The 27,874-nt window shown below is 44.7% G+C and overlaps 1 protein-coding gene across 1 annotated transcript in view; it reads left to right on the forward strand.

Annotated features, from left to right (window-relative positions):
- The window catches only part of EVC2 (EvC ciliary complex subunit 2), a 193,812-nt gene that overhangs the window by 129,993 nt on the left and 35,945 nt on the right, over positions 1-27,874 (forward strand). The window contains exons 15-17 of the mRNA XM_044282668.1: positions 6,300-6,504; positions 13,524-13,640; positions 16,417-16,638. Coding sequence (XP_044138603.1) covers positions 6,300-6,504; positions 13,524-13,640; positions 16,417-16,638 — 544 coding nt within the window. The remainder of the gene's footprint in view (positions 1-6,299; positions 6,505-13,523; positions 13,641-16,416; positions 16,639-27,874) is intronic.

The raw sequence follows: 27,874 nt of genomic DNA on the forward strand, positions 1-27,874 counted from the left end.
AGCCTCTTTGGCTATCTCCCGTGCCATTCTTCTGGGTATCGCTACCTGCCACCTCGCCTCTAGGTCGGCAGGCTGTTGCCACTTGCAGAACAAAACAGCTCCATGCACTTCCAGTCTGTCCCATTGATGTAGAACGGACTTCATCTCGGCATCCAGATCAGTCCTTTCTTCTTTGTTGGGTTTCCTGCACTGGGTTACCCAGCAAAGCTCCGAACACCTGGTTGCAGGGTGCCCCACTATACGAGCTGAGTTCGAAGGTGTTCCTGTCGACTGCTTAGTGGATACTGGGTCTCAGGTGACAACTATGCCCGAGTCATTCTTCTACCGTTACTTTCAAGCGCTGGCCAAGCCAGAACGAGAGACACTGGTCCAGGTTACAGCGGCTAACCAACAACAGATTCCTGTCACAGGGGTCGTGTGGATGAATGTACGGCTATGTGGACAGGAAGTGGGGCGGAAAGGTATCTTGTTGGTCCCCGAAACGTTCAAAGAAGATGTGCCGGTGATAATGGGCATGAATATCCTGCGAGAATTGGATCAGATCATGTTCACCAAACGGGGGCCGGGTTACTGGAAACAAGCCACCCCGCACAAACCTACCCAGAAAGCATTTCAACGGCTAATCTGTTTTTGTGGAACACAGAAAAGTGTACCAGCACACCAGACGGTGGGAACGATCCGAGCGCCAGGAAAGGCTACCTTCACCCTTCCCCCTGGTCGGGAGACCGTGCTGACGTTACCCGTGGGAACTTTCCGTAATCTTGAAGGCATGGAGGTGTTCGTTGAACCAACAGGCCTAGGAGAGCTGGGTCAGGACGTCCTGGTGGCCCGGACACTGGGAGTGGTCCAGAATGGACGAGTACCCATAAGAGCTGTGAATGTGGGATATCTAGAAGTTCCCTTGACGCCAGGGGTGGAACTGGCTCGTGTGTACCTACATCAGGGAGAAATCCTGAGTCAGAGAGAAGTGACTCTAGCTCCGGTAGGGGATGCTGGTTGGACCCTGGCAGTTACTGCCAGTGCAGAAGAGGCGCCGACCCCAGAATGGAATGGGGGAACCATCTTGGGTCAAATGGAGATAGATGTTAAGGCTCTCAGTTTAGACCAACAGCGAGCAGTTGAAACCATGCTGTGGGAGAATCAGGCTGCGTTTGCCCGCCACGCCGATGACTTTGGCTGCACGAATGCTATCACACATGATATACCGACGGGGGACACTCCACCAATTCGGGAGAGATATTGACAGATTCCGCCCAAGTTGTACCAGGAAGTGAAGACGCTATTGAAACAGATGATAGATTCCGGAGTGGTGCGGGGAAGCCAGAGCCCTTGGGCAGCCCCAGTGGTGCTTGTCAAGAAGAAGGACGGCACTATTCGATTTTGTGTGGATTACCGGCGGTTGAATGCTTGCACCGCGCGAGACTCATATCCTCTGCCACGCATCGAGGAGTCTTTGACGGCTCTAGGACGAGCCAAATACTTCTCCACCCTGGATCTAGCAAGTGGGTACTGGCAAGTACCAGTGGCTGAGCAGGACAAGGCAAAGACAGCATTCATACTCCCCATGGGGTTATTTGAATTCAACAGGATGCCATTCGGACTGACTAATGCCCCTGGAACCTTCCAGCGGCTGATGGAGAGATGCCTGGGAGACCTGAATTTTGAAGCCACTCTGATATACCTAGACGATATCATCGTATACTCTGCTACTTTTCAAGAACACTTGAATCGGCTAGGGCAGGTACTCGAGCGACTGCGATCCCATGGCCTGAAGGTAAAGCCAAAGAAGTGTCATCTCTTCAAGAGGGAGATCGAGTACCTGGGCCATAGGGTGTCCCAAGACGGAGTGCTACCGTCCCAAGACAAGGAGGCTGAAGTAGAAACCGGCTTTATTAAAAGAGAACTCTAACTGCCGGAGAAGCAGATTTACAATATGAACAGCTTGAGAATTCACAATAAAGATAATGGAAATTTGCATAAAGAACACAAATGAATCACAAACACAAGTACAGACAATAGCAGGCTACTCTCTTCTAGGTAGTCCTATCTGTCCCCGCTACCCGGGGTGCACCTCTACGGTGCACTAAACTAAATCCTATTCCACTATGCCCTAGCTCAGGTTAGCATCAGTGCACTCACAGTTCGGTGTCCGGCACATGCAGGCAGATACAGTCTGGGTACCGATCTGGTTGCTTGCTTGCTTCAGCGTGGCTCAGCTCTGGCCTCTCTTTGTAGTCTCTGTAACTCTGGTTAGAGATTATCAGCAGCTCTGGACGTGTAATCAGGCAGGGCCTGGAATTCACTCACAGTTCCTCTGGTAAGTGCCTCACACTACAGCAGACAGCACACAGATACTGTGTCACAGCAGGCAGGGAGAAATCGCTCTAATCTTCCCTGTGGATCTCCCTCTCAGTGCACAGCGTCCTTCTTCCTGTGTACTCAGACACCTTCAGCCCAGGCTCTCTGCTTAGCCCGGGAAAAACACTTAACTCCTTGTCCTCTGGAAACAACTCCTCTCACTGTCCTACTCAGCCACAGTGGCCTCTGGTGGCTGGAGGGAAACATGACAGTCTGCTATATATATATGTGTTGGAAATGTTGCTGGATGATCAGGGCTGCCTCTTACACAGCCATCAGTCAGTAGCTGGAAGCAGTGTAGCACTGCAGTGGGGAAGCGGCAACAGGCTGTGCTGAAACTAATTTGCTTAGGTGACAAACGGCACACCGTCGCAGAGCTGTGGCAGGATATAAGGCACCAGACTGAGCTGTGGCTCTCGCCACTCAACCTACAACCAGGCATGGTTGTGTCTGATAATGGCCGTAACTTGGTGGCAGCTTTGGAGCTCTGCAGGCTCACACACATACCATGCCTAGCCCAGATGTTAAACTTTCCAGTCAGCTTCCGGTCTTCACAAGCGAGGAGTGGGCATGGATGTCTGACCTCCTGTGAGGTTTTTAAGCAATTTTGAGGAATCAACACAGATGGTGAGCGGCAATGCCGCTATTATCAGCGTAACCATCCCACTTCTGTGTCTACTGCATGTGGAAGAGGTAGAAATGGGGGAAGACAGTACACATGGTGATAGCCAGACCACCTTCAGTTCGTCTTCTCAGCATGAATTTTATGATGATGAGGAGGAGGAGGAGCAGGAGACGGTGGTTGCCTCCGCTACAGAGGGTAGTAGCCATAGCAGGTTTATTCCATCTGTTCAGCGTGCATGGACCGAAGAGGAGGAAGAGGATGAGGAGATTGAGAGTCATTCTCCTGATGAGGACAACGAAGTCTTGTCTGTTGGGACTCTGGCACACATGGCTGACTTTATGCTAGGCTGTCTTTCCCATGACCCTCGCGTTATACGCATTTTGGCCAAAACCGATTACTGGTTGTTCACCCTTCTCGACCCCCGCTACAAAGAGAATTTCTAATCTCTCACTCCTGTGGTGGAGAGGACTAGCAAAATGGTGCAATACCAGAAGGTCCTTGTGGAAAAATTCTCCCAAAAATTTCCAACTGGCGTCAGAGTAAGTAGTTCCTTGGGCAACTGGGGAGGGGAGACTAGGGGAACACATAGCAGTTCCAACAGAGGCAGGGAAACACTCTCCAAGGCCTGGGACAGTTTAATAACACCCCGCCGCCAGCACCCTCACCCTGATGCGCTGCCTAGTGTCACAAGGAGGGAAAAGTTTTGGAAGATGGTGAAGGACTACGTAGCAGACCGTGTCAGCTTCCTCAGTGATCCCTCTGTGCCTTGAAACTATTGGGTGTCCAAGCTGGACACGTAGCACGAACTTGCGCTCTACGCCTTGGTGGTGCTGGCCTTCCCTGCCGCCAGCGTTTTGTCAGAGCGGGTATTTAGTGCTGTTGGGGGCATAATAACTGATAAGTGCATCCGACTGTCAACTGAAAATGCTGAAAGGTTGACTCTTATCAAAATGAACAAGGCCTTGATTTCCCCTGACTTCTCTACTCCACCAGAGGAAAGCCTTGATTTCCCCTGACTTCTCTACTCCACCAGAGGAAACCGGCTGAACATGAAGGCACTTTAAATGTGGCTTTTATGGTGTATTGAATACACTGTTTTCCCATGCACCCCTTCCACCACAAAAATGGGTATATGGTTCAATCTTCCTTTTCTCGCCCTCCTCCATCATCATATCAACATGCCTATTAGGTTGCCCCCGCTACTAATGTTTTAGAGGGTCAGCTCAGCAGCAGACGCTCACCCCTAATGTTTTAGATGGTCAGATCAGCAGCAGGCCCTTGTCACTAATGTTTGAGGGTCAACTCAGCAGCAGACCCTCACCCCTAATGTTTTAGATGGTCAGCTCAGCAGAAGGCCCTCGCCCATAATGTTTTAGAGGGTCACCAGCAGGCCCTTGCTCCTAATGTTTTTGAGGGTCACCAGCAGGCCATCAATCATAATTTTTCAATCGTGTGTATGATGCCCTCCTTTATGTGTAATAAAGGGTGTATTGGAGTGCCGGTTCCTTGTAATTTTTTGGCAGCCCTTTCACTTAGTGCATAGGCTTTATAAGTGTAGGAGTCCCACTACCTGAACAATTGTACCACAATGTGAATGAGGCCCTCCTTTATGTGATATGCAGGTTGTATCGGAGTGCCTCTTCCTTGTAATTTTTGGCAGCACCTATATACAAGTAAATATACAGGAAAGAATGTTTCCTAACAATTGTTCCTCTAAAGTCGATTTTATCTTCGGTTTTGTGCGTATTATTGTCAGTCTGTAAAAGTGGCGTACTACTCGGACAACATCGTTCCCAGCAGCGACCTGGGAGTGCAAGATGCATCAATACATCCTCCCCATGCTGTTCCCGAACCATTTCAATGGTGTTTTCATCAATTTGTGACTTTTTCCTGTGAACCAGACACCCTCCCCTCTTCAGAGCAAGGGGTGCCTGGTTTAATGCTCTGGTTCTCCCATTTACTTCCATTGTACTCGGGTGCTCTGTAGAGCACCCGAGCATCCCAAAGTGTTCCACTCGAGCACCAGAGCACCCAAGCACTTTGGTGCTTGATCAACACTAGTATTGACCCTTTGTTGCCTTCCCAACTTTGTACTTGTTTCCTGGATATGCATATACTCTGCCTGCCCTGAACTCTGCCTGTTTTCTTACGAGTATTGCTTGATCCCTCTTTGCTTCGCACTGGTGTCTCTGACCCCTGTGGGTTAGCTGCCAACCATACCAGGAGTATTCCAAGAGGTAGTGACCTGGTGGCTCTCTTGTAGTGAAGACCAGACCCCTGTATACTGTAGGGGTTAAATGGTGAAAACCTGGGGACTGCCAGGATAATGCTCTTAGGTCTAGTCCAAAGTCAAACCGGTTGGTTGTCGCAATGATTCCACGTCCAATAGTAGTGATTGTCACTTCACAATGTTCTTCATGGACACTCCATTTTGTAAGGAAAGTATTCATTACAGTTAGTGTAGTCCAGCCATGAAATGCCGTATGCCAAGTAGTAGTAATGGCAGATACCATGACTACATTCAAACAAGTGCTAGATGTTTATCTAATTCTAGCATTTCATTGAGGTTTATGAATAATATATATTTGAATGATGTGTAATTGAACTGAGACAGAGGTATACACAAAGGGGTGGTTACATGTCTAACCACCTTCTCAAGCTACTCTTGCTCTAGGGGAGGTCTACCCCTAAATGATCGGGCAGAGCTCTACTGAATCGCCCTGTCCTCTCTATCCCCTCCCTGCATTCATCTCTGTAAATTAGTGCCAGGAGGAAACTGGAAGATGAATGATTAGTGCTTAGAGCCTGAAGAGGTGAGTACCCACTGAACATCATGTATGTAGCATTAACTCTTTCACTTCTCCATCAGGATTCTGAAATGTAACTATTTGACAGTCCTTGACCACCAGAGGTCCTTAAAAGAACCCCTTAACTGACCTAGGTCACCAGGGATTCTGGAATTAACACCCTAGTTTCAGTACGCCAAAAGAAAGTAATTTTTGTTGCATGGTCCTAAGGACCTTTATAATAAGGTTTGCAAACTGTGTTCAATATCCTGCCAGAAAAAGAAATTTGGAGTGGAAAGCTATTATCTGACCTGAATAATTGTGGGAAAGAAAAGGTTGGCAAAGAAAATGTATTGAGACATTGGACAGTCAATGGAATTTTGGACCTAAAAATTACATGATGAGAAAAGGTGGAGATTCAACAGAATGGCATTCGTGTTCCATAGGATAATGTGTGCCACTCAAAACAAGGAGGACTACAATCTGCTTTTGTTGTAATTTTCACGTATGTAACTTGGTGTTTTATACAGGAAGGTCCAGCTGTTACATCTCTGTGTGTCCGAGGGTGATGTGCAAAAGACAAAACTTGAGTTCCACTCTGGCTTTTCTCAGATGGATATTACTTTAGCTCTTCCAAAAATTCAAAGCAGAATGCTCCTCCAGAAATACCTGAGCGACTGGAGAGTTGTAGAGCTTCAGAAAGTGGACCAGCGTATCCAAGAGCATGAGAAGAAGGTGAGTTGGATTGGGATGTTCAAACATCCTATGTATTTTTTTTTTATTATCAGTTGCCTTCATGTATCTAGCAGGTTATTTAACCGCTTCCAGACCAGGTCATTTACCCTCTTCCTGACCAGGCGCATTTTCAATTTTTCAGTACCTGCTTCTTTGAAAGTCATAACTTTATTTTCCTCTTGGCTATGTAAATAGTTTTTTTACTCCCTTATACTTGGAGCTTTATTTTTATTTCATTTTTATTTTAGTTTTAGTTTTTTATTGTTGTTTTTTTAAACCAGAAACAATGTTAAAAAAATGTAAAAATAGTCAATTTTTCACATTTTTTATTTTAATTTTTGTTAATAAAAATTAACTAACAATCTTGAGTGTACTGCAGCACTCTTCATATAATGCAGTGAGGATTTTATTTAATCACACGTAGCACCAAACACAGTCCCCCCCTCCCCACGTTTCTCTGTATATCCCTGTATTCTGTTGAAGTTATAATGTCTCCCCTATGTAAAGAACCTGGAGTGCAGATACATAGTCGGTGAATGTATACAGTGATTAGCTGCAGTTATATTAACCTCCTGACTCAGACTGCCTGCCTGTACTATCTGTGTGTGCAGACTCTCCAGTGTAGGTTTATGTATGTAAAAACTGACTTGGGATAGAGAGGATAGGAGGGAGGAGAGACAGGCTCAAGCTGCATCACATAGGAGAACATGAAGACACTGCAGTGTGAGGGGACAGCAGCCCTGTGTTGCTAATCTGTCATGGCTGCCATTACACAGAACAGTGTCACGAGACTCCGCCCCTGTTCTCTCTCTACAAAGCTAAGCATGATTACAAATGTAGGATTTATTTGGCATAAAGGACTGCTACCTTATTCCTAAATAAATGGCCGATCCTGCACTATATAGGCAAAGAAAAAAATCCCAGAGAATTTTTTCAAATAGATCAAAAATGATCATGTGATATACTCCATCTGTAAATTAACTGCACATGCCAATTAAACATCAGTGCCTTGATGTGTTCAACACATACCACACCAAGAATTATAACGTATTGTCATATACTGTGGCTTAGGTGGTGGTAGTAATACTTGGGAGTCCACAGTGGCTCTCCCCTCTAGATCTCCCTGGGACCATACAGTGACTGGAGGGCTTACTATTTTTCCCTTAGGGCACACCCTGCTATTGGGGCTCCTTCCTGGTGGTAGTTTGGGTGCCATTGATGATAGGTGTTTTGGCAGGGTGCAAGGAGGCAGTGTAGGTGCAGCAGCCAATGTATGGTGGAGTCAATAACCAGACCAGTTGTTATCAACAAATAAGTCTCATGCAGAATAGGAGTTGTAGTACATCCAGCAATAACAAGGCACAGCTCCAAGTCATATAACACAGTGCAATCCATCCCCGGTAACAGTGTATGGACAGCAGCAATAATGAGGGTTGTAGTACTCTTTCCCTCTGTCTCTCTATAAAGTCTCTCTGAAGAACCGTATGCATGCAATTAGGTTCTTGTTAAGTGTTTCTGTAATTCCCAGGCTGAGGGGTACAGATATTAGATACAGATGACCAAACCATCTCAAAGTGTGGAAGGGTGCACTGGCGGTCTCTCTCTACCATAAACGTGCATGATATCTTACTAACTGACTCCACTGCAGAACCTTATAATCCTGGACCTGGACCCTCTAACTTCCTTCTCTCGCTCTAGAGTACCTTCATGCAACAATTATAAATCTCAAAGGTGATGATCCTCTGGAACTGAAAGTGTTTGTCTGCAGAGCATTCTCAAACACATCTGCCCTTCTCTGCTAACAACAGACTCCTCTGGGAGGTGGACCCAGGTCCCAAGAAACCTAACCTATCAACAGGCTTTATAGATGATGGGGCAGCACGGTGGCTCAGTGGTTAGCATTGGCGCCTTGCAGCAATGGGATCCTAGGTTTGAATCTGACCAAGGATAACATCTGCATGGAGTTTGTATGTTCTCCTGGTGTTTGCGTTTGTTTCCTACAAGTACTCCGGTTTCCTCCCACACTCCAAAGACAAACTGATAGGGAACTTAGATTGTGAGCCAGATTAGGGACAGTATTGATGCTAAAGTCTGTAAAGTGCTGCGGAATACAACAGTGCTACATAAGTGCGTAAAATAAATAAATGACCTATCTTCAGGATCGGTCATTAATATTAGATTGGCAGGGGTCCGATACCCAGCACCCTACCGATCATCTATTAGAATAGGAAGCGGGCTCCATGCATGGAGCACAGTTTCCTATTTAAACAGCTGATTGGCAGGGGTGCCAGGTGTCGGACACTCGCCAATAAACTTTTGATGACCTATCCTGATGATAGGTCAGCAATATATGTGGCTAGACAACCCCTTTAACCCTTACTTGTCCATGCAATGCCATTAGGTACACAAGTATAATAAATCACATTTGACTTAAAGGGAGTCTGTCACCAAAATTTGACAATATAAACTGCTTACATGGCGCTCTAGCACAACTACACAAGATTCCAGTGGTACCTTTGTTGTATTCTTCTGACTTTCACCGGCTGAAAAAACATAGTTTTATCTATATGCAAATGAGCACTCGCAAGTGCCCAGGGGCGGGGTTCTTGTTGTAGGTGCCCAGGCTGCTCTGCCTTCTTTTCATATTACCCCTCCCCAGCCTCTTGCTGGTCCCACCCTATAAGGCTGTTTCATCATCCCAAGTACCGGCCGAGATCTTGCTCGTGCGCAGTTCACCGCCGGCCCGGGCATGCGCATTGCAATGTGGATATACTTGCCTTTCTCTTGCTCGGCTTGCCTCCAGTCTCCCTGCTTGCTTCCAGTCCGCTGGCGCATGCGCACAACATGAAGCGATGCCGCTCCCCACAATGGGCATCGTAGTACGCATGCCTGGGCCGGCGGTGAACTGTGCACGCACCGGATATCGGCCGGTACTTGGGATGATGAAACAGCCTTATAGGGCGGGACCAGCAAGAGGCTGGGGAGGGGTAATATGAAAAGAAGGCAGAGCAGCCTGGGCACCTACAACAAGAACCCCGCCCCTGGGCACTTGCAATGTTTTTTCAGCCGGTGAAAGTCAGAAGAATACAACAAAGGTACCACTGGAATCTTGTGTAGTTCTGCTAGAGCAAAGCAGTTTATATTGTCAAATTTTGGTGACAGACTCCCTTTAACAATATAACATTACTTCAGTTCATCTTTTGCAGTGACCCTATTCTGGGGTACTACACTGCCACTTACATGGCAGATATTTTTAATAGATATTTTAATCACCATCATATGTGGTGTCTGGCCAGTCACAAAAACTTTCCTCTGCAAAAAATAAAACATTGTAAAAATTTATTTGCATCGCTATATTCTGAGTTCTGACACCCATTTCTTTTTTTTTTTATATATTTCTGTATACTGAGATGTGTAAGCAATATATTTTTGAGGGAACATCTTTTGTTTTTATTGATATTTTGGGAGTATGTATGACTTTTTGATCACTTTTTATTCCATTTTTTTTTTTTAAGTGGTAACCAAAAAATGGTGATTTCAATTTTTTTATCCATTATGGGGTACCTTCTTTCTTATTTTGATAGGGCATTTTTGGATGCAGTGGTACCAGTTATGTTTGTTTGTTTATTTTTTTACATGTCAAATGATTTGAAATTTTTATTTCCTTTTTTAATTTAACATTTTTATTTTTAAAATTGTATGCATATTTTTCGATTTTATATTATATTTCATTTGTATTGTTTCTTACAATATTACAATACTACTCATTTCAATTTATTCCAAAGCTCCATCTTACCCTTAAACAGGGGTTGTCCAGGATTAGAAAAACATGGCAGCTTTCTTCTAAACATGGGCGTGTCGGGCCCATCTACCAGGCGTCAAGGTGGCTTCCGCAGATGGGTACCTAACACTAGCAAACCGCCTCTCTTGGACCTACCTAAGTCTATATTTTTCAGGGCAGTGTAGGAACCAGCTACATTTATACTCTGCTCAGAAGCCCCAGGCAGATGGGCGTTGCTCAGTCTAAAAGAGGCGCTACCCTCAATATATACTACAAGAAAATTTAGACTAGCACATTCATATGCATAATCAAAGGTGCATATCCATCAAGCAAACATGGTTGATAATAAAATGGCTGCACAACATTTATTCTCCACCATGTTTGCTTGATGGATATTCACCTGTGATTATGTATATGAATGTGCTAGTCTAAACTTTCTTGTAGGTTCCTACACTGCCCTGAAAATTGTAGGCTTAGATAAGTCCAAGAGAGGCGGTATATTAGTGTTGGGTACCCATCTGCGAAAGCCACCTTGACGCCTTTTTCTAATCCTGGACATCCACTTTAAGCCCTGTGAAACATTATAGAGCAAAGCATGCTGGGATTGGTTAAAAAACCCATCAGGAAGCTGTTAAAAATAGGAAGTTCTGTATGTAAACCTCCTGCTAGGATGTACTGATGCTGCAAACAGGGGAAGGAAAGTGCCATTATGAAAAACAGGTATATGGGGGCAAAAATATGCAGTGTTTGTCATAGTCCCGGCAGATTTTTTTAAATTTTTTATTATTTAACTGGAGAACCCCTTTTAAGTACTGAGAACCTTGTAATGACATTCTCTGCACTTGAGGGTCTCAGACCAGTCATTTTACCACTGGTGCCCCCGTATTTGTCATGCAACCTATGCCTTCTATGGTTACACATGACATATTCTATTCTTAATCAGAAGCAAAATATTCAACTTTCATTAACATTTCCCACAAGATTTTCTATTGTAATTGGGTTTTCTTTCTGCTAAACGGATTACAGTGCATTGCATTTGCTATCCTGGTAGCAGATATGTTGCCCGTGGACCTGTTATTCCCTGACTGTGATGAAGAGTCTTTCTGTCCTTTATCCGGGTCCCACAGGACATAGAGTGAACATTTTTATACTGAGATATCCGAGAAGTGGGAAGAATGTGATTACATAGCCGTGCTTGACAGCCTCCATGGTGTAATCTGCAGTCCCGGAATGGTGTCCTCTGACATTTCATTTGTTTTACATTTGCTAATTACACTTCAGATCTGTATTCGTAAGAAGGTTTGAGCGCAGAAGCTCCAGATCAATGGCACCCGCCTGCATATTGTTCAGCAGTCTAGATTCAATGACATCGCTGCTGCTTTCATGTCTGGTTTCATTATACATTACTCTTTATAATGTGCCAGAGTATTGACTGCAGTCACAAGGACTTTTATATAGTTTGTATACATTAATTAGGGGAGCGATGAAGCCCACACAAGTTTCATAATTTACAATGGAAACATTGTGATATTAGTATTAGCTAAACCTAGCATATATGGTGTATACCAGAACTTGGGGTATCTGCGATTGTTTTGTATTGTATTGTGTTATGTGTATGCTATGCATAGCACACCAGCATGAGAGGTATGCTTGGTAGGTACAGGGTTAACCATCCTGTTCCTCCCCTCTTGGTAAGAGTGGGCTGGTCCTACTTCCTGCCAGGATGGGAAGTTCAAATCTCACCGGTGTGGAGAAAGGAAGCAAATGGGACCTGATCCAGTTCTCCTGTATGATCATTACTCTAGAGAGATTCACAGAACCAAGATATATTTCATATTAGAAGCGGAGTAACCAGCAACCACAGTTTTACATACCCTGCTGCAGGTGAGGGAAATACAGTGCAGACACCCATCACATAAACAACATCCAGGGCAGTCTAACTCCAAGCCTGTATTACACAGTGGACACAAGTGCATACTGCTGTTAGCCAGATTTACAAGAGAGACATCAGCAAGATAGCATATCTGAAGTGCCAGTTAATTGTGACTTATCCAGCCACCATACCTCATCATCTGGTGACAGGAATTGCACTTTGTACTTACCACTTCTGGATGTACAAGTTATATTTTGCATTAAGTGAAGAGAGACTTTTATACTTCTGACCGAATTCTTCAAACCACCTTTCCAACACAACATCTTATCAGGGCCACTACCACCCCCATTCTCTGCACTGGATCCTCAGGGGCTCATTGCAAGTGCAGCAATTTATAGGGGATGTGCAGTACCCCAGAATAGGGAACTTGCAAACTGTTGTTTATGATATCGCATCGCAGCACGGTCCCATTGACTTGAATGGGTCCGCGATCTACAACATACAGCAAAATATAGGACATGTCCTATCTTTTGCAGTGCGGAGGCCCACAGAAACACACAGGAGCCCTTCCATGGGCTTCTGGGTCCGTGCCTCTGCACTGCATAATATAAAATATATTCTATCTTTTGCCATAAATTGCATTCAATGAGTCCACACTGTGATGCAGAGTTCACATGGTCGGTGCCCATGTTTTGTAGACCTGCGGTTACACCATGGTCATGGGAATTTCGTCTAATGGCGGTAATATTGGAGATGATATCTCAAAGCAAAATTACACACAGCTAGTTATCCACAAGCTGACCATGCACATGTATCTTGCTGATATTGGTGGGATGAAGTTGGAGATCCATTGTGTATTGTCGAGGAACAGAAAGATTGGACATGTTGGATTCCAGCATGCCCAATCCTGTGTTTTAATGGACTGAAGCATCCATCAAAGACGTTTGGCAGCTGCACAGTCCCCTCTCCCCATTGAAATAAAGGTATTTATGTTGGGAGAAATGGCTGCCGGCCAAACAAGCCTTCAGCCCACAGCTTCAGAATCACCATGTACTCATGACAATGTGCGAGAAGATAATGTTGATATTTGCCCCCAGGCATGAGATTTTGACTTCTCAGTCTTCTGAGAAGTTGTGTTACATCTCATTCTCTCCCTTGGAAGTTTACCTAGAAATGAAATGTGTGATTTGCTTACCTGCAGAACATTCTGGAGAACGCTCCAGGATCATTTTTGCAAGCAATGTGATTTTGGTCCAGATGTTCTTTCAAATTAAGCAGAGATATGTTGTATGTACATAACCTGGTTTGTTCTCTGTGGAATAAGCTCCTGTGCAATTGTGTGTGTGTTTTTTTTTTTTTTTTCAGTCTGGTTCAAAGACGACAAATCATCCTCAGGACAGAGCCGCAGAAATCGTGAGGAAATCTGTTGAGGATAAAGTCCTGATTTATGAAGCACAAATTGCAGATGACAAGATTAAGCAGGTAGCGAAAATGAGACGTGACCAGATCAGACGGTGAAGACTTATCCAGTTACATGAATGTTTGCTTCTCATTTGTTCTTTCTAGTTCTATGAAAATTAGACTCGGTTCAAGAAATACAACCTATTTAATGGTGTGCAGGAAGGGTTCCCCTGGGAGCTATTCACTGAAGCCTCTTCTGTAGATTGGCTTAGTACATATGGCATAAAGCTCCTATTAAAATAGGTATGAAAATGTCATACACCTAATACTCACCCGCCACCTCATATTCTTCTTTGGAATAGCAACTAGGAAGATGGAAATGAAGATTGATTATAGAAAATATAGAACTTAAACATGATTTTTTTTTTCCTTTCCATTTCATATATGAAGGAAAAAACATATACGGTAGATATAATATGTTTGAAGGAAGCTTACACAATAATGTTGCAGTCCCTGCATATGATAAAGAAGTAGAGAGTGTGATCTGCCTCTGTGATGTTTATATGCCTGAAAGAGTCAATGCTGTTTTTTCCACCCATAAATTAATAGTACAGGTGGTGACAAAAAAGCTTTGTAATATATTTTATTACAAAAAATGCTTCTTTCTCCACTTACCGTACTTCTCCCCTCCCAGCCTCCTGCATTGATCACTCACTCTCATGTTAATGGTAAAATCTTTAGAAAGGCAGAGATGAAGACTGACTTGCAACTTAACTGAGAAATCAGGTTACAGCTGCTGCCCATAAAATTATTAGGAATGTGGTGGTGGAAAGGGGGAGGAGAAGGGAGGAGCAGTTGCACACAAAGGGTATGTTTACATGGCAGATTTTGGCATCAGAAATTTGTTGTTGATTCTGCACCAGAATTCTGTCAGTGGACTCGTGGTGTCTGCCTCGTATTATTTTTCATGGCAGGCCATGCTCTTGTTCCCACAGCCGGCAGATTAAATCCACAATTGCACCAAGAAAGGACACGCACCTTTATTGGTGCAGTGTCCAGACAGATGCCACTGGAAGCCACAGCAAGTGTCTGTTCACAGTTTAGCTACATTTAGTGCAGTTATACCAGGAGCAGAAACCAAAAAACAAAAAAATATAGTGGCAATTCTGGAGGAGCTGCTCAGCCCCTGACACAGTGGCGTGTCTTTAATTAGGGGGAGCAGCCCGACCGCATGTGGACCGCAGTAATCGACTGACCCCAGCAAAATATGCATACAATGGAGGATGTCGGCGCGGTCCACATGCACCACAAGAGCAAACTACACAGAGTGTAGCAATCATATGAAACACAGAGAAAGAATGCACCAAACAGATGTAACACTGACTATGCTGGCAAGACACAAATGGAGGTATTAAAAGCTGAGACTTTTGCCAATATGTTCCAGTGATGGAGATATCGGAGCCCATCATGCACCACGTCACGGTTCTCAGCATGGCAAGGGGTCCTACCACTAAGCTACCTATGGTGTGAACACGGTCTGGGGGTGATATAATTCAGATCACCTCAAAGCTTCCCACAAACGCCCAGCATGAATGCTGCGGTTGTGCAATGTGAATGAAGCCAGGCTGCAAGCCACACCCACACCAGACCATGTGATGGAGGTTACCAGGTGCAAAGGAGTGTTTGAATGCCAGGTAAAGGCAAACGCACTCAAATCTAACAAGGCAGAAACCAAAAAACAAAAAAATATAGTGGCAATTCTGGAGGAGCTGCTCAGCCCCTGACACAGTGGCGTGTCTTTAATTAGGGGGAGCAGCCCGACCGCATGTGGACCGCAGTAATCGACTGACCCCAGCAAACATTCATGCGTTTGCCTTTACCTGGCATTCAAACACTCCTTTGCACCCGGTAACCTCCATCACATGGTCTGGTGTGGGTGTGGCTTGCAGCCTGGCTTCATTCACATTGCACAACCGCAGCATTCATGCTGGGCGTTTGTGGGAAGCTTTGCTGCGAGCTGAATTATATCACCCCCAGACCGTGTTCACACCATAGTTAGAGCAGCGGTTAGGACCCCTTGCCATGCTGAGAGCCGTGACGTGGTGCATGATGGGCTCCGATATCTCCATCACTGGAACATATTGGCAAAAGTCTCAGCTTTTAATACCTCCATTTGTGTCTTGCCAGCATAGTCAGTGTTACATCTGTTTGGTGCATTCTTTCTCTGTGTTTTATACCAGGAGCAGGTCCACAGCATTTGCGGCTATATGTGGCTATACCATATGTAATAATCCACTGTGTAAGACACCAACACACGATGATGCTTCTAGTAACTGTTTTACTACCTCACCCCAGTGCTTGATTCACAGCTACACTGCTCAGTAGTGCTGTATAGTGTCCTTGTAAACCATGACTCTCTGGACTTATTAACCATTAATGTGCACCTTATCATCCCTTCTGGAGAGCAGTAACACGTGGTGGCATCTCAACGTTGTCCGGGTGAGCCAACGTACTGTTCGGGCTACCCCAAACCAGCCACTGCATATATCATGGTTTGTTTAAGATCTAGTGACGTTAAAATTATCCATTGCCAAGTGTTCCAGTGTGAGAATGTAATTTCCCCATCTTAAAATTTATACCCAGTTGTACCACCTTGTGCAGCAACAACTGCAGCGAAATGCCTTCTATAACTGGTGATCGCTGTGAAGACATTTTTGCCCACTCTTCCTTGTGGCTTTTCTTTAATTCGGACAAAATTTAGCAATCAAATTGATTTTTTCCTGCCCTCTTGTCACTTTTGTATTCAACTTAATGTTGGTGAAAGGAATCCCATATCTCTCTTCTTTGTATTCCCCAGGCACGAGCAGAGTTACTACTGCAACGAGTGCATCAGTTGAAAGCGAGAGAATATAAATTGGGGGAATATATAACCTATTTACAGTTCCAAGATGTTCATAACGAAGCTAAGACCCTGGAAATCCACAAGGCAATCCTGGAGCTGCAGTCCGTGTTACTGGAAGAAAAGAGCAGATCTGCTATTACTTCAGAATATGAAAATCTTCTGCAGGCTCTGAATCAGGTGAGGGATGAGGAACCTTATCTAGATAATGTCTAACTTAGACTGTCACTGACGACTCTACAGGAGAAATAAGAAGTCCCGAGTGTTATGAGGAATGAAAGAAATACTTGGGTAGATAAAAGAAGATTACTAACAAGGAATATAAATAGGGATGAGCGAACCCTATTTTTTCAGGTTCAGACAATGGAGGAAAACCAAGTCCTGTCCTGCATAACAGAAATCGGACGGATCCGTTATGCTGCCCATAGACTTCTAATATGACGGAATCTAAAACGGAATTCTTCCAATGCCGAGCCCAAACCTGAAAACATCAGGTTTGCTTATCCCTAAATATAAATCATTTCATGTAAAAGATCTGTATTAGGCTTGTTTCACATTTGCATGCCAGATCCGTGACTACCGGGTGCTTCTGTGCACTGCCAAGGTTTCGTCCAGCCCCATTCACCATAATGGGGACCGGCGGAGATCCAGCCTCAACCGAGGGGCGGCAGGACATATACTGCGTGCAGCAGTTTTCATCCCACCTTCCCTTTGTCATATTAGTCCCATTATAGTGAATGGGCCCAGATGGAACCTCGGGAGTGCACGGTCAGAGGGGGTCAAGGATTGAAAAATCTGGTGTTTGTCAGAAGCACCAGGTTACAGAGATTTTTTGGTTATGACTAGGGAAGAGCGAATCGACTTTGGATGTGCATAAATTGAACCCGAGTTCGGTAAAAGTTTTTTTACAGTAGAAATTAATTTCTGAAGTCTTGCGAGACTTCGCGAAGTAATAACTTTGGCTCATAGGAGCCAATAAATTCTAATACTGTACGGAGCGTTCGCTCCATACAGTATTCTAACAAAGTTTTATGCGAATCGACTTCGGATGTTTCATCCGAAGTCGATTCGCTCATCCCTAGTTATGACCATGTTCACAACAGTGAGCTTCATTTAATTAATTATCTGGTTAAGAGTCTCGACAAATGAGATTAGTTGTTGGGGGAAATGTATATTTTCGGTGTGTAGAGATTTATATAGATCAGGACTTCTGAACCTTATTCTACTGGTCTTCAGCATTCCGAGCATGGGGATGCTAGACCTGACCACCAGTTGTCAAAATACAACCCCAGTTCCAAGAAAGTTGTGTAAAATGTAAATAAAAAACCGAATTCAATGATTTGCAAATCTTATAGACCCATATTATATTCACAATGGATGATAGAACACATATCAGATGTTGAAAGTGAGACATTTTACCGTTTCATTAAAAATATAACTTATTTAGAACTTGATGACAGCAACACATCTCAAAAAAGTTGGGACAGGGCCATGTCTACCCTTGTGTATCATCCCCTCTTAACAACAGTCTGTAAACATCTGGGAAGTGAGGAGACCAGTTGCTGGAGTTTTGGGAGAGGAATGCTGCCCCATTATTGTCTGATGTAGGATCACTGGCGTAACTATAGGGGTCACAGCAGTTGTGGTTGCAACCGGACCCCTAAGCCAGGGGGGTCCAGAGGGCCCCCCTTGCCAGTGGTACTGTACTTTTTCCTTTATAAGATGCAGTGCATCTTATAAAGGGAATACTAGCGAGCGCTTCCATAATGGAAGTGCTCACTAGTCTGCAGGAGGAGGGGGAGAGAAGCGCTGTGAGCGCTGTACAGTACTTACCCCTCCTCCTGCTCGCTCTTCTCAGGGCCGGCACTGCTGTGTCCTGTCTACCTGCAGCGTCAGGACATACAGATCGCACTCTGACCTGACGCTGCAGGAGGTCAGGTGACTGCAGTGCGGGAACTGAGAAGAAAAGACAGCCAGGACAAGGGGAGTGGCGGCAGGAGAGGTAAGTTACTTTATTATTTTACAGTCTGATCTGAGGTCTGATATGGAGGTCTAATTGGGGGTCTGGAGTGGTCTATGGGGGGTCTGGAGGTCTGACTGGGAGTCTGAAGGTCTGGAAGTGTTCCTGAGCCCATGCAGTGATTCCCAGTATGGAATCATGCCTGTTTTTAATGCAGTGCCGCCTGAGGGCCTGTAGATCACAAGCATCCAAAACTGACTATTGGCCTTGTGCCTTGTGTCAATGTATTTTTCCAGACTCTCTGAATCATTTGATTATTTTATATATTGGAGATAGTGGGATATTCAAATTCTTTGCAATGTTACGCTGAGAAACATTTTCATTACATTTTTCCACAATTTTTAGACAGTTTTTCGCAGATTGGTGAACCTTTGTCTATCTTTGCTTGTGAAAGACTCTGCCTCTCCAACATGCTCTTTTTATACCCAGTCAGGGCCGGCCTTAGGTGTTTAGGCGCCCTGTGCGAGCTAACCTTGTGGCGCCCCCCCCCCCCCAAAAAAAAATAATAATAATAATACTGTGTGGCACAGTGTATGCTATATGTGTATAACAAACATATTTCACATGAAAACTTACAATTACTTGGCTTGGCCCTTGGGGATCTCGGACGCCACTTCACTACTTTGGCCGGGGGCTCGGCGGAGCTGATGTTGTGTTTTATCCTAATGAGAAAGATTTCATAGGAAGGGGCAGAGGGGTCACAGAGCAGGGAGAGGCTGGTGCTGCTACTAGGGGGTCATACCATGGGGGAGTAATAAAGCCCACCATAATTCCCCCCCCCCCCAGTAGTAATAATTCTCCATGTAATGTGACAAAAAATACCCCCTTGTAATGCCCCCATTTGAGCTAATGTCCTCATAGTGCCCCCATAATGTGCCAGTATAAAATACCCCATATATAGTGCCCCTAGTAAATTACCCCATAGTGCTCCACACCCTCCTTCCTCCTAGTGCCCAACATAATGTACCAGTATAAAATGCTCCAGTAGATGCCCTTTTTTTTATTTTTATTTTTTATTATTAATCTTTTTATTTTAGAAATGTTAAAGATCTACGTCATTACATTTTGGTATCGCAAACCAACAACAAAACAACAATACAGTAATACATAGTCTCATCCTATGTTAAATTTCTTTCCTATTTTTTAACCTCCCCCTCCCTCCAACCCCCTCCAGTAGATGCCCTTAGTGTCCCCCATAATTTGCAAGTATAAAATACCCCTTAGTGCCCCCCGTAGATGACCCCATAGTATTCCTCTCCCCCCTTCCCCATAGTACCCACCATGTGTCCCAGTATAAAATTGTACTGTACAGAGAGCCCATATAAAATACCCCTTCTTTGTGGCCTCAGTAGATGCCCCTATAGTGCCCCCAATCATGTGCCAGTATTAACAGCCCCCCCCGTGCCAGTAATAATAGCCCCCTATGCCAGTAATAGCAGCCCCCCTGTGCCAGTAATAGCAGCCCCCGTAATAACAGCCCCCCTGTGCCAGTAATAACAGCCCCCAGTAATAAGAGCCCCTCTGTGCCAGTAATAACAGCCCCCAGTAATAAGAGCCCCTCTGTGCCAGTAATAACAGCCCCCAGTAATAACAGCCCCTCTGTGTCAGTAATAACAGCCCCTCTGTGCCAGTAATAACAGCCCCCTTTGCCAGTAATAACAGCCCCCCTTTGCCAGTAATAACAGCCCCCCTTTGCCAGTAATAACAGCCCCCCCTTTGCCAGTAATAACAGCCCCCCCTCTTTGCCAGTAATAACAGCCCCCCCCCTTTGCCAGTAATAACAGCCCCCCCTTTGCCAGTAATAACAGCCCCCCCTCTTTGCCAGTAATAACAGCCCCCCCCCCTTTGCCAGTAATAACAGCCCCCCCCCCCTTTGCCAGTAATAACAGCCCCCCCCTTGCCAGTAATAGTATTGTACATAATAAAAATAATAAAAAAAAACACATACTTACCTCCATGTCAGTGATGCGATGCAGGCCTCTTCTGGCCTGTGTCCCGCGCTGTATGGCGCAGGCGGCGCGATGACGTCATCGCGCCGCCTGCGCCGGCCTCTGATAGGCTGCCGGCCTAGTGCCTGCAGCCTATCAGAGGAAGGGAAAGGGACACGCCTCTCCCTCCCCTACCGCAGCACAGGCAGGCATCTGTATCGCTGTCCTGAGGACGGCGATACAGATGACTGGAGAGGAGCGCTTCCACAATGGAAGCGCTCATCTCCCTGTGCCCAGCCGCCGCCACCATTACACTGCGAGCTGTCGGCCGCCGGCGCCCCTGTTGCTATGGCGCCCTGTGCGGCCGCACAGCCCGCCCACCCCAAAGGCCGGCCCTGTACCCAGTCAAGAGAAATTGCTCCTCTAGCTCTATTACATTAGTACCACTTACTTTTCCGGTCTTTTGTTGCCCCTCCCCAACATTTTTGAGATGTGTTGCGGCCATCAAGTTTTAGGCTACTTTCACACTAGCGTTCGTCGGTCCGCTCGTGAGCTCCGTTTGAAGGGGCTCACGAGCGGACCCGAACGCAGCCGTCCAGCCCTGATGCAGTCTGAATGGAGCGGATCCGCTCAGACTGCATCAGTCTGGCGGCGTTCAGCCTCCGCTCCGCTCGCCTCCGCACGGACAGGCGGACAGCTGAACGCTGCTTGCAGCGTTCGGGTGTCCGCCTGGCCGTGCGGATCCATGCGGATCCGTCCAGACTTACAATGTAAGTCAATGGGGACGGATCCGTTTGAAGATGCCACAATATGGCTCAATCTTCAGGCGGATCCGTCCCCCATTGACTTTACATTGAAAGTCTGGACGGATCCGTACTAGGCTATTTTCACACTTAGCTGTTATATGCTAAAATAATGCAGACGGATCCGTTCTGAACGGAGCCTCCGTCTGCATTATTATGATCGGATCCGTTCAGAACGGATCCGATCGAACGCTAGTGTGAAAGTAGCAGTGAGTTAATTTTTTCCATGAAATGTGTTTTATGATCCATTGTGAATATAATATGGGTCTATGAGATTTGCAAACCATTGCTTTTTGTTTCTATTCACTGTACATTTATTTACATGTTATACAGCAGTCCAACTTTTTTGGTGTTGGTGTTGTAAAAGCAAAAATGGTTCAGCCGGAGAAACAACTGTGCAGCTTTGTCAAGATCACAAAGCCAACATTTCGGTGGACGCCCATAGGAAAGCTGCTCCTCAGTCCATTGTTAAAGGGAACCTATCAGCCTGTGTTTGCCCTCCAAAGCAACTGGAGTACCTGTTCTGGTCTTCTACTACTGCCTTGAAGTCAAGCTAACTCTACCTAAACCCTGACCCTTAAGAACACCATTGAAAACCACATCATGATACCATATAGGTATTCTAGTTTGTTTGGAGGGCAAAATGAGGCTGACAGGTTCCCTTTAAAGGGAACCTGTCACCAAAAAATCGCTTACTACGCTGTTAATAGTACCTTATAGTGCTGCAGAGTAGTTTCCTAATGCCCTTTTTCATTGTTTAGCCGCATCTAGCCTCCTTGAGAAATCAATGTTTTATTCAGCTGCTGCCCCCTGCTTCAAGTCAGGTTTGAAGTCAAGGGGGCAGCGACCTAGGCGTCTCCAATCCTGCTCTCCCCGCCTCCTGCCGCCTTATTGACACGCCGGATCTCAGTGCCGGGACCGCGCTCCCAGCCCGCATGCGCAGTAAAGGGCTGCTGTAGCGCGATCCCAGCTCCGGCTCGTACACTCAGCCGGCTTCAGTTTCGCTACTGCGCATGCGCCCGCCAGCCTTACATACTAACGCAGTTACAGAAGATGCTGGGCGCATGCGCAGTAGCGAAACTGAAGCCGTCTGAGTGTACGAGCCGGAGCCGGGATCGCGCGACAGCAGCCCTTTACTGCGCATGCAGGCTGGGAGCGCGGTCCCGGCACTGAGATCCGGCGTGTCAATAAAGGAGGCGGGGAGAGCAGGATTGGAGACGCCTAGGTCGCTGCCACCTTGACTTCAAACCTGACTTGAAGCAGGGGGCAGCAGCTGAATAAAACATTGATTTCTCAAGGAGGCTAGATGCGGCTAAACAATGAAAAAGGGCATTAGGAAACTACTCTGCAGCACTATAAGGTACTATTAACAGCGTAGTAAGCGATTTTTTTGGTGACGGGTTCCCCTTAAGCTATGTGGCCAATATCTGCTGACACAGAAAAAAACAGCAGCTGTAGCATTATACTCCATCAGCAGGGAGATCTAATTTAACACAGTTAATTGTGGAACTTGAAGCCATTGGCTCTTTTTTCCCATAATTGTTAAAAACGGTGTTCTATTTGAACATCATGTCCCCAAATATGTCGAAGAATTTACTTTAGGTTGTTTCTGTCTAATCCTGCAAGAACAAAATGAGACTATGGAGGGTAAGGTGGTGCGTACATGAAAAAATAGTATAAACTATATAAAAATGGACAGTTGCCATTAGATCACTGTTACCTGTCATCTGTACACTGTGTGCACAATTATTAGGCAAGTTGTATTTTCAAGGATTAATTTTATTATTGAACAGCTACAGTGCTGTCGGTCAATCGAAAATGTTAATAAACCTCAAACCTGGATATTAAAAGAGGCAAAGTCAGCATGATTAACCCTATTAAATCAAGCATAGTGCCTGGTAGGGCTCATCATGCTGATTAAAATGACACCTTTCTTTTTGTCTGTATGATAAACAGCTGCAGAGATACCTGTGTTTTATATTCATATGCAAATGAGCAAGTTGGAGCACCAGGGGGTGGAGCGGAATCCTTTGAGCACTGCTTTATAAAACCCCTTGAGTTCTGACACTCCCCCATCCCCTTCATTGACAGGGCTAGACATCAGCATGCTAGCGTCTACATGTCATATACACCACATACTGTAGCCTTACCACATTGAGATATGCCCAGAAAAGCTAATATACATATTTCTGCTTTATTCACGTGCACAACATGTGATTATAACAGAAGATAACAGTAACATGTGTTAGCTTCTAAGAAGAGAAAAAATGTGGAAAGGCTGCAGTTTATTGGTAAGTGCTCCTTCTTGTATGTAGAGATCCTAAGTTCAAGTCTTAGGACTTATACATGTTTTTTTCTGTTACTTTTTTCTCTCTCATTTAACCCATAATAAAAGTCTACACTATAATAAATAATTGGGGTTTTTTGCTTAGAAATAATGATGAGCGAACTTTAGAAAAATTAGATTCGCCAGCTTTGCTGAACTTCGTCAAGTAATTTGATTTGTTATGAATGACTTTGTCACAAATCGCTTTTCATTGTATGGAGCGGGCGCAATGACAGGGAACGGCGATCGCACCTCCCCCGTTATTTAATCCCTCAGATGCCACGTTCAATGCTGATCGTGGCATCTGAGACTCGCATTCGGGTGCTCAGGGGGTTAATCCAGGGTTAAAATGACGGGCAGCGTGATTACATGGTGACGTCTTCATGCTCGTCGGAGGTCCTTTGGTGAGTTTTCTTCTATCAATACGGAGCAGACAGCCTCTACTCGATCAAGTGGATGAGGGGAGTATCATTTTTTTATTTTCAGCCACCATTTTAGGAAAAATAAATTTATCACGAAGCACAAGGAAATTCGGCTTTGTGGTGAATCAGATTCCAAACTTCAGATTACATTCTGCTTCGTATGCTTCGATTCGCTCAACAGTACTAAGAAACCTAAAACTTATTATTGGTTTATTTACAGACACAATATATGATTATAAAGAAACCAGCAATATTTATTAGCCTTTTAACCCTTTCACTACCAGCACCGTACATGTACGGCGTGGAAGTAATAGGCAAACATAGCGCCCGCTCGCATGTGCAGCGGGCGTCATGGCCGTCAGGTCCCTGCTGTTTCAAACAGCAGATACCTGCCGCTAATTACCGCAATAATGCAAATTGCGGTAATTAAAGCCTTTAGATCCTACCGACATCCCCTGCGGCCAATGGGGATGCCGGTAACTGGTTTGAATGCCTTGGGTCTCTCTGAAGCGACCTAGAGTATTCAAACTCTAATTCTTATTTTGGCCACCAGATGGCAGGCCAACATAAGAAATGAGCAATAGACAGTAATAAAGTCATTTTAAAAATACATATATGAGCTTCAAAATCAATACAAAAAATAAAATTAAAAATATATAAAAAATTACAAAATATAAAAGTTTAAATCCCCCCCCTTTCCATGTAGTAAAATAAATACCTGAATCACCGCCATCGAAAACGCCCGAACTATTAAAATATAAAAATATTTTTCCAATACAGAAAATAGCATAATGGAAAAAAGGGTCAAAATGGCCAATTTACAATTTTTTTCATTGCTTCTTTACCCCAAAAAATGTAATAAAAAAAAATGTGCCCCCACACAGCTCAGTAGATATAACTATAAAAAAAAAGTTATGGGGGTCAGAATATGGTAATGTGAAAAAAAACATTTTAAAGTTTACATTTATTTTTACCAGATACATACCTATACATATGGGGTATTGTTGTAATCGTACTGACCGAGAGAATGAAGGGCATGGGTCAGTTTTTCCGCAGGCGAAACGCAGTGGGAACAAAACCCGTAAAATGGTGGAGGAATTTGCTTTTTTTTTTATAATTCCACCCTAATTGTAATTTTTTTACCATTTCCAACTACATTGTATGCCATAATTAATGGTGGCATAGAAAGTACAACTTGTTCTGCAAAAAAAAGCCCTCATACAGCTATGTGAACGGAAATATAAAAAAGTTATGGCTCAAGGAATATGAAAACGCAAAAACAAAAAAACTCTAGTAGTGAAGGGGTTAAGCATTAAAACATATTCTCAATATGATAAGGATATAGACCTTTATTATAGGTTAAATGTGGAATTAAAAAAATATCTGAAAAAAATAATCTGAAAGTCTCTCCCAAGATTCATACGTGACCTGGGATCTCTACATGCAAGGCTAAGCACTTAGCACTAAGCTATATTCTTTTCACATAGAGAAGAGTGTTTTTTCTATGTCCTTTCGGCTGCAACTCTCTCTTTATCACCGCTCAGGGGGTGTGTCCATTCTTGAGGGTGTGTTCTTTCTGCTGCAGCTCTCTCCCTATCACAGCTCAGGGGTGTATCCATTCTTCGGGGTGTATCCTTTAGGCTGCAGCTCTTCCTATCACAGCTCAGGGGGCGTATCCTTTCTGCAGCAGCTCTCTCTTTGTAACCGTCACAACATCCAGCAGTAGATCTAGGCGGTGCCAGTTGAAGGATGGAACTGGACATGTGAGGTGGATAGAAAAATATGCAAAAGAACAAACAGCAGGTGGCGCTATACAGATACATTTTATTGAATAATACATTTTTTATTACATGCCATTACAAAATAGGTGGCACAACTCTGAGTACATACATTTTGTACAGCCATACCCGGTAGAACTTGATGGCTAAGTTCTGTAAGATGAATTACATTTTTTCCTATTTGTCGACTTTATCATAGATCAGGTTCCAATATCTTTTTCAAGGAAAGCCTTATCCATCACAGAGAAAAACAAAGCTGCCAGGAAAGGGTTCATCTATTCTAGAGCGATGATCTTTGTGTCTCTCTACATGTAAATGGGATCTGTAGGTGTTCTAGCGCGGTGTCCGCTGTCACCCCGTAAGAAGCCACCAGTCAGAAATGAACACTGTCTACAGATGGGAAGAGGCAGGGATTATGTTATATGACAGGCGATTGATGTGACACGCGGTGTCACCGGTGGAGGCCTCTACTCACTGGTGTCAGGTCCGTCCGTCTCTGTCATGTTTCATCTGTCGCTGGGAAAGTACAATGTCGACATCTCATGTCTCCATCATTTTAATTTTGTCTAAATGATAAAGACTTATCTTTCCTATTAGCTACATACTATACTTTCGGGGTATTTATTAATCAAATTGTTAATCTAAATCTAATTTATTAATCTAATTTACTGGCATAAAAAATTGCATATATTTGCACAAGCAGTATGTGTGCAAATATGAGCGCCTTTTTGTAATTTTTCACTGCTCTTTACAAAAACAAAAAGCGGACATGCCTTGTTGGTCGTGTGGTGTTACCATCTTTTTTGTACATTTTTTTTTGCAATTTATGCCAAAAACTGACATGAATTATAGAACAGATCCGTGCCATCTCATGACTGATTATTATTATATATCTTAGATTTTTCTCCAGAAATGTGTGCTTTTTTAAATGTTTCACCCCCCTTTCCACTATAAAAAAGTAGTTTAGTGGAAGAGGTGATGTCACCATCTGTCCTGCAAAAATACTATAATTTGTGCCAGATACTGGCATAAACTGCAGAGCAAATGGACACCAGCTCACAGCTCGAGTAGATATGATTTTCTGGTGCACAAAATGCCAAAAGATGTGCCAAATTTATCTCCTGACATGTCTGGTTTAGTAACTACTTGTATTCCCCATTTAATAACAATTTTGGAGCACATGTTCTTATCACTCTATGTTGTGCCAGTCCTTTATTATTCCTGCTAGAAGTTATGAATGAATTACTAGAAATTTGCAGTGAAGGTCCAGATGGATGTTACCAGTTGAGGGTGTGTCCCTGCACAGTCTCAGGTGGCAGCATTGATTTGACCAGTGCCAGACCTGATCATGCCTGGCCCTGTCAATGAGAGTGCAGGGGGCACAGCAGTTGCAGAAAGAGCCAAGTCTCTAGTAGGAGCACCAACCCCCCCTGTTGCTCCTAAAGGCTCATTTGCATATATTAAAACTTCATTTTTCTCAGCCATGGGACCAAGACAGATGCCTTCAGCTGCCAAGCGCACATGTAACAGGTCAGACAGTGTCATAGGTGCAAACCTGCTGACATGTCCTGTAAATTATAAAAATGATGCTACCTGGAGGGGTTTCATATGGAGCTACATGGCTGGGATTCACATTAAAGGGAGCCTGTCACCTCCATATGGCCATATACAGTGCTTACATGGCGCTGTCGCACACCTATACAGGACTCAAACGGTACCTTTGTTATTTTCTTTAGACATCCAGAAGCAGGAAAAACGACGTTTATGTCATATGCAAATGAGCACTCACAAGTGCCCAGGGGCGGCGTTCAGTGTGTAGGTGCCCAGGCTGCTCCGCCTTCTTTTCACTTTACTCCTCCCCAGCCTCTTCCTTTGCCCGCCCTCCTATTCCCTTGCATCATCCCTAGGTCCGGCCAAGATCCCGCGCCTGCGCCTGCGCACTGCTTCGCCGGCTGGCGCATGCGCACTAGTTGAATTGATGCCGTACCCAAAATGGGCATTGCAGTGTGTATGCCCCGGCCCGGCGAAGCAGTGCGCAGGCGCGGGATCTCGGCCGGACCCAGCGATGATACAAGGGAAATAGGAGGGCGGGCAAAGGAAGAGGCTGGGGGAGGAGTAACGGTTGAAAAGGCACACTGA

The sequence above is a fragment of the Bufo gargarizans genome, chromosome 1, assembly GCF_014858855.1.
Source record: "Bufo gargarizans isolate SCDJY-AF-19 chromosome 1, ASM1485885v1, whole genome shotgun sequence".
NCBI classification, from domain to species: Eukaryota; Metazoa; Chordata; class Amphibia; order Anura; family Bufonidae; genus Bufo; species Bufo gargarizans.